The sequence below is a fragment of the Pocillopora damicornis genome, chromosome 1 (assembly GCF_964200805.1).
Source record: "Pocillopora damicornis chromosome 1, jaPocDami1.2, whole genome shotgun sequence".
Lineage (NCBI taxonomy): Eukaryota > Metazoa > Cnidaria > Anthozoa > Scleractinia > Pocilloporidae > Pocillopora > Pocillopora damicornis.
Genome location: NC_142670.1, coordinates 29,976,105 through 29,990,704, shown reverse-complemented (window position 1 = coordinate 29,990,704; position 14,600 = coordinate 29,976,105). Strand labels below are relative to the sequence as shown.

Here is a 14,600-nt window from a genome sequence, read left to right as displayed (position 1 = left end):
AATTTGAAGACGAAAGTTCATCTTCCAAATAAAAACAGTGAAAAAGACCATTACCGATTGTAACTTGTTACAAAAGATAGTGATTGTCTTAGCTTTGAAATTTATTCTGGAAACCTTTTCATACTCGTTCTCGATATAGTTTGGTCTAAACGGCGAGGAGCTACTTTGCTCATAGGCACAGAAAAACATTAAAATTGATTCCCTTAACATAGAGAGGAATATAAAGGTTCACCCCCCGAGAGGTGACGACGATTGAAAGTTTCGCATGCAAGTTTGATGAGCTGTCTCGTGGGAAAAACACTAAGCATACTAACCTTTATTGAAAAAAATAAAGAAGACAATCACAAAACGAAGGGGAGGATAATTGTCCTTTATCATTACTTTTCCAAATAGAAATAGGTTTCAGAAATATTTTGGCTTGGTCATAGAGGATTCAACCGAAGACACAAAATTATCGCGAGAGGCACGTGCAGACGATGTAACGCGTTAAACGTTGGCTCCTCTCTTTAGAGTTTTGAACAAAACTCAGGATTGATTATCATTTACCTCGGCTTTGTATCTATACCTAATTGGGATACTTTTTTTCAAATTTATTTATTTTTATTAGGTGCTCTTGAGAGATTTGAAGAGAATCCAAAAATTTAAAAAAAAATTAGAGCTGTTTATAGAAAGGTTGTCGGAAAAAAGGATAAAGTGCACGCGATAATCTCGAAAGGTAATGTGGGTATTTGGTGATCAATAAATTTTAAGTGTAACAAATAAATAAGGACAAAAGGACTTATGAGCAGGAAATTAATACCGATGTGCACACGAATTGTATACGATAGAACAAAGCAATAGAATATTACGATGTAAGCATTTTTTTCTTTAGGTCACCTCTTATAATCTTTCTTCGAGCGCAAAAGTTAATCTTATTCAATTTTGACGTCACAAAGATTGTCCTTTTGCTGTTTTATTTCACGTTTCTTTAGCTTACAAAACTTAAACTCACAGAACATAAAAATCAGTCTGCAATCAAGCAAAAATATCACTTGTTGCTCTTTGGGCCAGGCTTATAGGGGTTTTAACTAATATCGTCATGTTGTTACGAGTGTCAATGTAGAGCAGGGTTGTTCCTAGACAAAACTCGGGATCGTCGGTAACAGCAACAAACTGATTTATTTCCACGTAGTTGACTTCTTGTCTTTAAAGCACTAAGCTTCTTCGCAAATCTCTCTCTCTGTTTGATAAATAAAATAAGTAAATAAATGACAATTTTATATAGCGCCCTATCCAAAAGCTCTAAGGCGCTTCACAATCAAAGTGAAAAATAAAAATAATCAAACGTTATCATTCATAAAAATAACGCTTAAAAAGATAAGTTTTAAGATTACGCTTAAAAGCGTTGAGATCTACACTACATTTTATGGTTTCAGGAATGTCATTCCACAGCTTAGGTGGAGAGACAGAAAAGGCGCGATCGCCATAAGATTTCAACCTGGAGCGAGGAATCACTAACAAGTTCTTACTCGATGATCGTAAAGACCTAGTAGGCTTATAAGTTTCTAACAAGTCACTGATATAACTTGGGCATAAATTATTTAAATCTTTAAAAGTAAACATAAGATTTTAAAAATAATCCTCTGCTCCACGGGGAGCCAGTGCAGTTCCCTCAGTAAAGGAGTAACGTGATCATGCTTGCGACCACATAAGATCAGCCGTGCCACACAATTTTGGGCTAATTGCAATCTATGAACTAAATGTTTGATGAAGCTGTCGCTCTTATATACATAAAGTACAAGAATCTAGAGACTTCTCTAAAGAACTAAATTTAGTAGATTAACACGGTTTCTAAATTTGAATAATTACGTGAGAAATAGAACGTTCCAGAATGTTCCTTTTACCAGAAGGTCACGTCTAGATGACTTCGGGTTCTAGACTGTTCTGTAGAATGTTCTAGGACTTAACTTAGACAAGTTTTCGTAACACATGTGTTTACTCTCTTTTGAGTACAAATGGCGACTAGATCTTTTGCGCTGTCAGTTATCAGTTGGTGTAACACGGGAATGAAAAAAAAACAACCCTGAAATCAGCATAGATATTCCCCATTCTATTTTTCATACATTTCCTTAGATGCTAACGAGGAGAATTTTTTAACAACTAAGAACTTCTTTAGTTGATGATCATATCATTTATTTTCATGACCTTGAGGTGTGACTCAGGGGTGATACTGCGAGGTGAAATTACAAGCTATTTACTCTGAGGGATAAAATGGTTAAGCATTTCTGAAATCTAACAATAAAATTCATGAAAAATTGCAAAAATGTCAATTTGGAGCGTATTCTTATAAAGGAATAAAGGTGATGAAAGGCCTTTATGATAAACTCTAAACTATAGCAGTAATCTCGGAAACAAATAGATATCTTGAAGCCTCGAGGCACCAATTATGGCCAAGAATTATTCCTCGTAAAATCCATATTTTTTTTCTCTAATAAATGCTCCTTTAACCCTTTAACTCCCAAGAATGACCAAGAGAGAATTCTTCCTTACAACATCAATACAATATCAAGCAGACAAGTAATGTGTATAAAGAAAAACAGCTATTAGGGAAATTTTAGTTGATCCAATACAAAATTCTCCAAACTAACATTTTAAGAATTGTATGGAAGACAGTAAGGAGAATTACTGATGAGATCTTCGAAGTGAACGGGTTAAACAAGTTATAAAAATGAGATTTCCGAGCTTATTCTGCCTCGTGGCATTTTTATCCTTAAGGGAGTATTTGACATTCTACACAGTCGCTATGGTAACAAAGGAAGTCATATGTATGGTCTTAGCGAGCTTTAGGCATTTTTTTCGGGACTGGTGTTTTATCGCCAAAAACACAGTGGTAATTCTGGTTATCAAAGCAACATTACTGTAAAATACCGAAAACCATCTCTCTCAGAAAGATCCAAGATATCAAACACAGAAGAATAGCGATTAATTTCTTTATCTCAGGGTAGTTTTCCACCATATTTGTTACTTCAGCTATCCTCGAGAAGCAGGAAATCGTTACATTCAGGTTTATGCATTCAGTGCAGACTAACAAGTGCAAATAGTTTACTTTTTATTAAAAAATAACACAACTAACCTCAAAATTTCTTTATTTCGCGATGTTCTCGCAACGTTCTTGTTGTCTTCTTGATGATTTCTCAGAGAGAGAGGAAAGGAGAAAAGACCATAGAAATACAAACCTAGCTATCTAAATATCGGTATTTTACTAAATATCAGCAAATATACGGGGATCTCTGAGCTCACTCCGACTATTGACGCTTATAATCTTCAATCGCCATTGACAATGCACTAGCTGATTTATTACCATGGTAATTTGTTAAGGTGAAGAGGAATAAAACTAACTGCCAAAAATCTTACCCTTCCAACCTTCTCTTACAGGCGAGTTGGATCGATTCGTAATATTCTTAGCGTTATCAATGGCGTTCTAAATGCAACCGTTCGATTTTTTCTTTCGATTTGTTCCGTCTCAATGGCTACTCTCCTCTCTCTACGGCAAGAACGTAGCGCTTGCTGAAACTTAGGAATTCTAATTGCAAACACAACTGGATCGCCAAAGAATTAGAATAATTTAAAATGTTCACCATGTCATAAAACTTCCATGGCATTGGTGATTAGGGAAGCCAACGTACAGTAAAGCCAGTATAGAAACAAAAAGTAGGGTCTTAGTTAGGGGTCTGCTTCGCGAAGCTTTGTTTGATGTTGTGAGAAAACACTTTCGTGTTGAAGTTTTATCCAGATCCCGATGTTACAGACACTTATGAAGATTGTTAGACCCAACAGAACAGCTACAGCGACATACAGAGCAGATTCAAATGAAGTAAACACCAATGGAAAAGTTAATATTGTAGATAACAAGGTGGCGAATGTCCAAAGTATGAAAATGGCGATATGGTGAAGAAATGTAAAATGGTTTCCGTGTTTACATAGCCTAATGTAAACACGCGGGAGGTTGGGAGAACACGAAATAAGCGTAGGAAACCACGACGCGAAGCGGGTGGTTTCCAGCTTATCTTATCAGGCTATGTAAACACGGAAACCATTTTACATTTCTTCTATAAAATAACTTGCAACGAAGGAAAGCGACGTGCTTGTTGTTGTTTTTCATTTGGCTTTTCGGCCGTTTCTTAAATACTGGGAAAATTAAACTCCAAAGAAAAATTGGGAAAATCTTCTTCTTCCATTACTTTACTCAAAACAAACTTAAAGAAACTGAGTTACTGCTAAATAAATAGCAGGGAGAACTCCGCGAGAAGATTCAGTATGAAAACCGTGTTTACATACGCTCATGTAAAATGGTTTTATGGCCAATCAGAGCGCGCGTACTATTTGAATTATTTTATAATATGTTTTGGTGGACAGTAATCGTTTTTTAAACGGCTAATATACAGCATAAAATTTCGCACAAGATATAGAAGCTCCAGATAGATATGAGCCGAACATAAAAATGGCATTGATGCATCTGAATGCCACGAGATAAAAGCTGTATTTTCCTGTCCAAAACTGACACTAGGCATCTCCAACAAAGTTAATGTAAAAGGGTACTGAAAAAGTTCCCAACAATAAATCAGCAAACGCCATGTTCATAACTAGGAATAAACGTTTTCTCTTCAAAGAAATGCTTTGGTAACTGCAAAGAGAACAAGAGCAAACAAGTTTCCTGTAATGATTAAGGCCGAAGAAAACAAGTATGCGCTGCAAAGTACGATCCCATCTGCCTTGGAAGGGAAACTTCTTGCAAATTGAGATTCATTCTTCAGGCTTCCGTTTACTTCCGACGTGTCATTCATTTTAAACTTATAACAATGATTTCGTGCCGAGAGTATTTTCTTGGGGTAAAAGATGCGGTGTTTCAAAGGAAAAGAGCGCAACCTTTTACAAAAACACGAAATAACAACATCTGAAAAGGTATTTATATTTCATGGTAATTTTATTCAAGGTATTCATGTAGTCGAGATTGACAATACATTTCAAACTAGTGCCGTGCCTCCTAGAACCCTTCATGTCACGATATAGGCTGCTCATCGGAAAACGTAGCAACTGTTCAAGTATTTTTCTGTTAACACACCCAGACCTGCAAAGATGTTCAAAAATTTCCTGCCTGCCTCAAATTTCGTCACAATCCGACTTGGGCGTTATCTTCTCACAATGAGACATAATAGTTTTTAAATAATCTGGATAATTTTCTCGAGACACTTGTTACTCAATGCTATGTTCACTCTCAGGATATGCTGCTCCAGGCCTTTTTTTTTAGCTCAATCATGCTGAAAGCAATGAATGAAGTATTGTGGTGAAGCAGATATTGACGGAAATTGTCGACCGTGGACGGAAGTTGTATTCCGTTGACGGAAGTTACATTGTGAACCGTGAACGGAAGTAGTCTCGCATGCTACCCCTCCCCACTTAGTGAAAGTCAAATTAATTTCGATAAAGCTCAGAAACTCACGTGGAAAGAAGTAAAATTTTTGTATGGTACAAAAGAGAATTACAAAAGAGAATACAAAAGAGAAGTCAGCCAGTCTTGCAGTCTACACATCCTACTACAATCTGCAATGTTCTGCAAGTATTCACTGAAAATAAAGGGTTCTACAAAAATAGGCTGTGCTACGCCAGATACGAAAAACCACTAAAAAACCAGTCTTTAGAAGTGGCCAAAAACTATGTGGAAACGTATCCCTCATCTAATGCAGCAGCACTATACCCCGAGGAAAGGGTAACTAAAATAAACCTAGTTACACTACTAAATCACACAGAAAATTCAATGAAAGGAGTGATATTTTACATGGAGTTGTAAAGCAAAATTACATTAAATAAAAATTAAATAAATAAAAGAAAGTGGCCCAACCTAAGACTGACCGACATAGAATGACCTAATTTCTCCGCGAAACGCTTAAATAATCCGAAACTACCATAATGCCATGCGAACCTCTCCAACGTGCCGTCAGAATATTAATTTCTGACTAATTCGTTCCCATGTCTCTCAAACGTCAGAAATCACATATTCTGACTACACTCAGGCGAGATATTCAATGTGAAAGTTTATTTAGGAGAAGTCAGCCAGTCTTGTAGTCTACATATCCTACTATATTCTCAAAAGATATCAAGAAACGAGCAAGGAATATTTCACAATAGTGCAAATGATCGTGAAAGATGAGGGTTACTAATATTTTGCTTGTAGAGCAACATTTGATGCACGGTTATGCCCACCCAGCCCACCCTCCGCCCCACAAACACACACACACACCTAAAAAAAAAAGGACACTGTCTGCCTAATGATCTCTGCCCATCCCACACAGCCTTTTTTAGATTCCCATCACAAATAAAAGAAAACATTTATTTTATTCCATAAGTAATTAAACTGTACCTATCCCTTCAACAAAGCCAAAAAATCGATTCAAACTTAAGCCCTGAAATGAACGAGCTGGCTCCAAGAGCCTTTTGATTTCTATTCCATTGCTGACCTTGTCGAAAGAATTACGAACTTTGTAAGTCCGCGACACGCGCTTTTTATTTTTTTTATTTTTTTGGACTCGCGCCACAGACTGAACCGAAGAAAGGGAGAACAGCTGAATGTCAAAGATTTGATGGGTTTTCTTCCGTTTGCGTATCTGATATTTTTTTTCCTTCTCGATTTTCCTTGTTCTTTTTCGAGGATGACATGATATTCCTAATGAAATAGTGGAAAGAAGCTCGCGACACGGAATAGCAGTAACTTCTTTTCGTAGAGGGTTGGTCATGGGTTTTTTCCTCAATCGATCAATTTTTAGATAATCGTGATAATTTCGTGATCTCTTTCCCGTCGTCGACAGCACATTTTAATTGAATACATGGATTTAGCGTCATTTTAGCGTCATGTCTTTTCATCAGATTACGAACAGCTCCTCGTGTAATGTTTGTTAACACACTCGGAGCCACACACTTTAACACCCTCATCAGGTTCGTTTTTCCCTAAGACTTTTCTTAGTCATCAGTCCACAAATTACCTAACCCGTAAAACCGTCATCATTTATCGGTAAGAAGAGGAAATATTCCTCAATGCTTTATGAAAAAAAATGTATATATCCTTTCGGAGAAAATGTGTTTCACACATGTGTAATTCTATGCAGTGTGCTATTTTCAGACATTTTTACTGAAAAGAGAAAATGATATAAACCATTTCTTCTTTTTGTCGATTAAAATGCCGGTTGAAATGTGTCTAAATACATTTTTGTCTCTCAAAAATATCGATGAAATACCAAAATTTCTCTTAGCACGTACAGATAAAAAATCACGTCATGGCAACCTGCTTTATCAAAATGGCGGTTTACTTTCCATGAAGGGCTGTTTTTATTTTGCGAACATCAAGTCTGATTCAACCTTACATTCAGAGGTAGTAATTATTTCCTGATATTTTTTTATGTCAAAATTAAAGTTTCTTGACTACGGGCCGGGGCTGAGTTACCGTGCAGGTGCCTTGCGCATTCAGTGTTCTTGAATATGTTTTAAGTTGTTTTCGATCTAAACAGGCGATCGTTCTCCCTATAATCAATGGCAAAATAACATGCTAAAACTTTACTTGATTTAAGCTTGGAAGAAGTTACAGCTGTACGCTCTTTATTCTATCCTATTTTTTGAGGGCGCGGCCCGTAAGATGGCCATTGACATGTTCTGACAACCTTAAAAGTATAGGTGTGTGAATTTGAGCGATAACTTGAGAGTTAGAACTTCTATATGCATGAAGAGTTTATTTTTTCATAAAATGACAGGATATTTTGCTCACATAGGATAAATAAAACAGTAGATGAATTACTGGATGAAATTCAGACTTAACTAATATGAACTTCTGCTGCAAAAAGCAACTCTACGGAACAACAGGGCTCTGTGAAGTAAAAACTTGAAAATCTAAGAACGTTATCCTATTTTCTTACAATACTCCACATTTATGGCTCCTTCCTCCTATGGATGTCACTACTCAGTAACAACGCGGAAGGTCCTCTTATCTCAGCTGACTATAACTTAGTTTCCATATATTCTCTTTCAACCTCAACTTGCAGGCGATTGGGGTCGTTTCGTAATATTCTTAGTTCTATGTCTGGCGTTCTGAGTGCAACTTTTCGGTTTCGTCTTTCGGTTTTCACCATCTTAATGGCTGGTCTCCTCTTCGTACAGCAAGAACGCAGCGCTTGCTGAAACTCAGTAATTCTAAATACATACACAATCGGATTGACAAAAGAGTTAGAATAATTTAGAACGTTCACCATATGATAAAACTTAGATGGTATTGATGTCTTAGTTAAGTAAATTAATATGTTCAAGATAATTAAGGGAAGCCAACATACACTGTAAAATTAAAAGAGCTGATTTGGCCCCAAAAATGGGGCCAAAACGAGTGAGTCCAGTTTGGCACTCGCTTAGGGTCAATTCAGCCCCATTGAAATGGGGCTGTTTTTGGCACCAATTTTGGGGCTGAATTGACCCCGTTGTAGGGGCCAAATTGGACCATGTGAAGGGTGAATTTGAAAAATACAGGGGCCACTTTGAAATTTATAGGGGCCAAAACAGCCCCCAAAATTTCAGCCCTCTCACAAATGGCCCCTTTAAAAAGAGCCAATTCAGCTCCAATGTGGGCCACTTCAGAAGTAGAGGGCTCTTTCCTCTCCATGCTGATTTTCCCCCTTACATTCAAATAATGAAAATACACCACATACTTTATCTTTCAAACACTCATTTATTAGCTTCTAGATATTGTTTATGTAAAAACCTTTTATGCTACCTGATTTTACAGTTATTAAGAATCTTAATTGTGGTATAAAACAGACAAACTTTGAAACATCATGTGAAAGAATATAACATACATACATATTTAACATTAATTCAACCATTTTCTAAAATAGATCTCTCCCCTAAATCAGTATACTTCTTAACAGTGCAAGCATTGCAAGAAATTACACCCAAGAGACACTTGTGAGTAAAGCTTCCCTTTTCAATGACTTAGCAAATGTGGTAATGTAAAGCAGCTTATTAAGACTGATTTAAAGTACAGAAAATTATCAAAATAAGACAGAGGCAACAAATGGTCCAGTTCCTGCACAAGAATATAGACCTTGTTTGATTTGTGCATATGAAAAAAAAAGAGCCTTAGAGCAGCAAAGAGTATTCTTCCAGTGGATGTGAGAATACATGCACTCATATTACTACTCTAGATATTATCAAAATATAAACTATCAGCAAGTACTACCGCAGGCATTTGCCAAGTCATTGAAAATAGAGGAAACAGCGACAAGAGTCTGCCTGTACCCAATTTCAAGCAATGCTTGCTCTAAAAAAAGTCAAAATTGCCTTTGACCGATTGTAAGAAAATATAAATAAGCCAAGTAACCCAATGAGAGCATCGAGAATCTTTTCTCATGAGAAGTGACAAATTACACTTCCCTCTGTTACTATATTCAGGTGATTGATGTATTGAAGATCTCCAACAATTAAAATTTATGCTGGACATAATCTCTGATTGCTGAATCAACATCAGCTACTCTATGCAATAAAAACAAGTTTTACAACCACATTAAAACCAAGCCAAAGTGCAAAAAGTGCCTGTAGCCAGAAAAAAAGAATATATATATATACACACTTAAGTTAAAGAATTAAAGACGATGCATCAATTCTCTGTGACTGAGTTTTGTGCCTAAGTGCTTGTCAGACAAAAAAGTTCTGTCTGACAAGCGCTTAGGTGCGAAATTCAGAGTCACAGAGAATTGATGTGTCCTCTTTAATTCTTTAACTTATGTATACTTAGCTCTACTACCACAGCATTGAGCACTTTATGCCAAGGTAGACTCTACCCCCACAGTTACATATATATATATATATATATATATATATATATATATATATATATATATAATTTGTACAATGGAGAATGTGCTTCCGTTTTCAACGCTTTATTAAAGACCCTCTTATATATATATATATATATATATATATATAGGGTCTTGAATAAAGCGTTGAAAACGGAAGCACATTCTCCATTGTGCAAATTATATATATATATATATATATATATATGTATGTATGTATGTATATATATATATATGTATATATATATATATATATATATATATATATATATATATATGTATATATATATTGTTTTTCTAAAACTATAAGCTAAAACACCAGAAATGGAAGTGGAAGTTTAGCTCAATGTGTGTAATTTGTCTCCCATTCAAGACTTGAAAAACTAATGTATGACTCCCAAAATATCTGAAAAAAATCAGCTATTCTATGTCCAATATTTATCTAATGGTTTGACAACAGGAATATTTTAAAAAATTGCAAAATCAAAAAAACTAAACAAAAAGGCAAAATTAATACAACCCCAAAGTACTTGAACCTTTGTATCTGGACTTCATTGGCAAATGGGCTCAGAAATTTTAGCTGTTAATCTTAGTACCAAAGTAGCAGTTTTTTGGACTTGTACCTCCAAAATGGTCACAACTTCATTAAATGCATGTGATGACAAACACACAAGAACAAAGGTCATGAACTTAAAAGGTGAGAGTGATTATTTTGCAACTTTTTATTTTAAGGCAAGAGATTCAGCACCACAAAATTGTCTCTCTTCACTGCAAGCAGAAGAGGTGAAGCAATAGATTTTTAGACCATACCAATCCATTCAGTTTCCTAGTCAACTTAGTCTAGTATCCTGCTAACCATACAAGGATACTCTGGAATAATTTTTTTTTTGCAATCCACTGTTGCTCAGAGTACTTTAGGCTGCTGATGAGATATCCCTTCTGGGTATCCAACTCTACTGAGGCAGAGAACTGTACAAAAAAACAAACAAATGAGCAAATTAATTTGTTGTCGGAGAACAGTAAATTTTTGCAACTACAAAGTTGCAAATAATTTGTAAGCAAACTGTGCATAAGAAGTAAAAACACAATAATGGTGATCATCAACAATGTATTTTCACCAAACTGTATATGTACTTATCAAGAAAAGAAATCATACATCTATGCACTTCAGTTTTAGTTCAGTATTCATGAATAAATAAGGATTGCTTGTAGACTTAAAAAACAAAACAAAGAAAAGTTTCTTACCCTCGATGGTAGTTGGAATTTCGAAAGCCATTCAGGAGGAACCTGTAGGTAAATATTTGTTTTCAAAAAAATTAAACTGTCTGATAACATCCTATCAATTCACTAATTTTTTAATTTACCAGATTTAAAAATTGGGTTTACTTTGTTTTATGTATGGTGCAAGTAAATACATATCTAATATATTTCAATAAAAATAAAGCAAATCTCGCCATTTTTGTAGGTGCAATCCCCGAGATTTGTCATCTTTAACTGACCAACTGGCACCTTGTGTGTTTTCCTTTAGGATATAATCGAAAGAAAGTAATCGATAATGTACTCTTCACCATCCTGCTAAGTTTAATATACAATAACTTACTTAGACAGTGTTCAGTTCTGTCGCCTCGTCCGTAAAACAGAGATCCTTGAGCGATTTATAATATTGATTTACCCATTTCTTTCGGTGCCAATGTCACCTCTAAATTTTCATAATCGCTGATGTTTTCTGAATCATCAATCGACGTTTGAACCGTCTTACTCGAAGGACTTGATTCTGCACGCTGAAAGAGTGAGGGCCAAAAAATCAGCTTAAGTGGATGCAAACAAAGACATAGACATAAAAATATCAGTTCATCTTTTCAAGAAAAAGATTAAGAATTCAGAGTGAGAGATCCTAAAATCAGAGAATCTTGAAATAAGTTAAATCCATCTTGTGCAAATGCAGTATTCGAACTGTAACCGTCTCTATCTCTCGGCGCCAAAATTTGATCACGTGACTTTAGTTGCGAAACCGCTGAGACTCAACAAGACTCGGGAGAAGAAGCGAACCATTCATGCGTCAAATTCTCTGGTGGGAAAATTAATTATCGTACCGACGAAGAACTCGTGTCATCTCTAGGTTCAGCGTTCATTGCAATCAATTTCTTGAGCTTTAGACGCTCTTTTATAATAGGGATGTAGTGCCTTGGTACGTCTGCATCTTGGGCGACCGCAAGGAGATCTTGGCCATCGCAACCGTCTTTTTCTGCGAGATAAGATACGAACAAAGATCAATGGAGCGGTCAAGTTTGTGAATGTAAAGTTGCAGTAAAATACGTTGTTAAGAAATTTCTTTTGCCTACCTTTCCTTTCTTAAGTCTCATTCCATGCGACTGTGGCCAAAAAACAGCCTCTTCAGTGACGAATTCGCTGCTATAATTCATTATTGTTTCCGACGCACGTGGTCTAGGTTCGACTAATGCCATCACAGCCAGCTCACGCTCACGTCTCGAGAAAAAGCCAACGATTAATTCGTTGTGTGACTCGGTGTTCAGTTACGAGAGGAACCGTTGAAAATTTGAACACTTTATAAGGAATAGTATAGGGAACGAAATATGATCGAAAAAAGAAAATTATTTTTATATTTTCTTTTTTTTTTCAAAAATTGCACCTCGTTGGGGCCAAATTGGTCAATCCTACTTGGGTCTTGGAAGGGCCAAATTGAGAAAAAGTTCCAAAGTAGAATTCATAGGGGCCAATTCAGATTTTGGAGGGGTCGAAATGGTACTTGTCACGCCCGTTTTGGCTCAAATAGTCCAAAACGAACCTTGATGGGCCAAACTGGCCCTCGAGAAATTGGGGCCAATTTGGCTTTTGGGGTCAATTTGGCTCTTTTCATTTTACAGTGTAATAAAGCCAATATGGACACCAGAAGCAGGGCCTTTGTCAAGCGTCTGTTTCGCGAAGCTCCATTTCGATGCTGTGAGTCAACACTCTCGTGTTGAAAATTTCTCCAGATGGCGATGTTACAGACACATATGACGACTGTTAGACCCAACAGAACGGGGACAGAGGCATACAAACTAGATTCAGATGAACTTAAGAAATGCAACAAAGTTATTAATGTAGACACCAAGACAGCAAATGTCCAAAGTAAGAAAATGACGACGCGGTATATTCTGGTGGATAATGAACGGTGTCTAAAGGGCCAAAATACGGCATAAAATCTCTCACAGGAAATAAAGGCTGCAGACATATACGAGCCAAACAAAAACATGGTATCGAAACTTGTGTAAAATATTTGATAGGCCCTGTTGTCAAAGTCATATTTCGCTGTCCAAAGCTGATAGTATCTCCCGACAAAGAAAATGTAAAAGGGCAGAGTGAAGGCTCCTAACATCAAATCAGCAAACGCCATATTCATAACTAGGAATAAACTTTTCCTACGAAGTGGTTTGGTAATAGCAAAGAGAACCAGAGCGAGCAAGTTTCCTGCAGTGATTAGGACAGAAGATAAAATAAGAGCGCTGCACAGTGCGATACCTTCTGATTTGGAAGGAAGACTTCTTGTGAATGAAGACGCATTCTCCAAGGTTTTGTTCCCTGCCAACGAGTCAATCATTATAAACTTATGACTAAATGAATTATGGTATGTTTTTTCGGAATAAAACGCGTTGTTTCAGTGGAGAGGAACTCAACCTTTTGCAACAACACCAAACAACAGCAGCTGAAAAGTTATGTTTATTTCGTGGTAATTGCATTCAAGGAGTCATGCGATGCAGGTAGACAAGACATTTCAGGTTCAATTAAAACCGTCAAGAAAATGGCTGTTTATCAAAAAACGTAACAGCTGTTCATGCATTTTCTCGTTGAAATAGCAAGAATTGCACAGTTTTACGCTTGTTAAGGTTTTAACAAATTTATTGTGTGACTCAAAGTCTCTACAATAGCAGACTAGGAAGTTGTCTTTTCTTAACGAGAGATGATCTTCATTAGTGATAGACGAAAGGTGTAATAACACTTCAGGATAATTAGTTCTAGACACATGCGGCTAGATGCACTGTTTAATTTTGCATCAAACAGTCATTATACGTCGTTGAAATTAATAAACGAGTCACAACAATTAGAGAGAGAAATACTTAGAAATTATAATGTAGAGTTAAGTACATTTATGACTCCTATCGTCAAAACTTTACCATCATACATTAAAGACAGCCAACACGCACTTGAAATTTTTCGTGACTTTAATTTCCTTGGCCAAGACAAACTTCTTTTCATTGTGGACATTACATCTCTTTTTAGTGTCATTTGCCATTCTGTCCCTCAAACATTTTTTTTGATCAACGTACTTTTAAAAAACCAAGCTCTGAAACACTACTCCGCTCAGCCAAACTAGTGCTAATAACAGCTTCCATTTGAAGTTGTCAAATATTGTTCCAGTTCTCTTAACCCTTTACTTCCCATGCGTGACTAAGAGAGAATTTCTTCTTACAATATCAATACAATAGCAAGCATAGAAGTGATGAGAATAAAATAAAATGTCAATTGAGGATTATTAGTTGATCCAATACCAAATTCCCCAAATTGGCATCATAGGAATTGTATGGCAGATAGTAAGGAGATTTACTTAATGAGATATTGGAAGTTAAAGGGTTAGGTAGCTGGTGGGATTATTCAGTACGTACTCAAATAGTAAAAGAAGCTGGACTTTAGAAAGCAACTTACTGTTGTCGAGTTTTTCAATTCTTGCTGGGC

General features: G+C 36.2%; 1 protein-coding gene across 1 annotated transcript; it reads right to left on the bottom strand.

Moving 5' to 3' along the window:
* Nucleotides 1-8,021: 8,021 nt before the first annotated feature.
* LOC149053224 (beta-1 adrenergic receptor-like) lies at nt 8,022-13,467 on the bottom strand. Its single transcript, XM_089182560.1, has 2 exons — nt 12,757-13,467; nt 8,022-8,351 (listed from the first exon to the last, which is right to left on the bottom strand). Exons 1-2 carry the CDS (start codon nt 13,465-13,467, stop codon nt 8,022-8,024), a joined length of 1,041 nt encoding a protein of 346 aa, XP_089038686.1.
* Nucleotides 13,468-14,600: the final 1,133 nt, after the last annotated feature.

Bases quoted from the DNA above. Each gene is read 5' to 3' on its own strand.
- LOC149053224 (XM_089182560.1), bottom strand. From the start codon at position 13,467: ATGATTGACTCGTTGGCAGGGAACAAAACCTTGGAGAATGCGTCTTCA. The intron at 8,352-12,756 runs TTACACTGTAAA...TAATTTTACAGT, and splicing joins TGGTGTCCATATTGGCTTTA to GTATGTTGGCTTCCCTTAAT.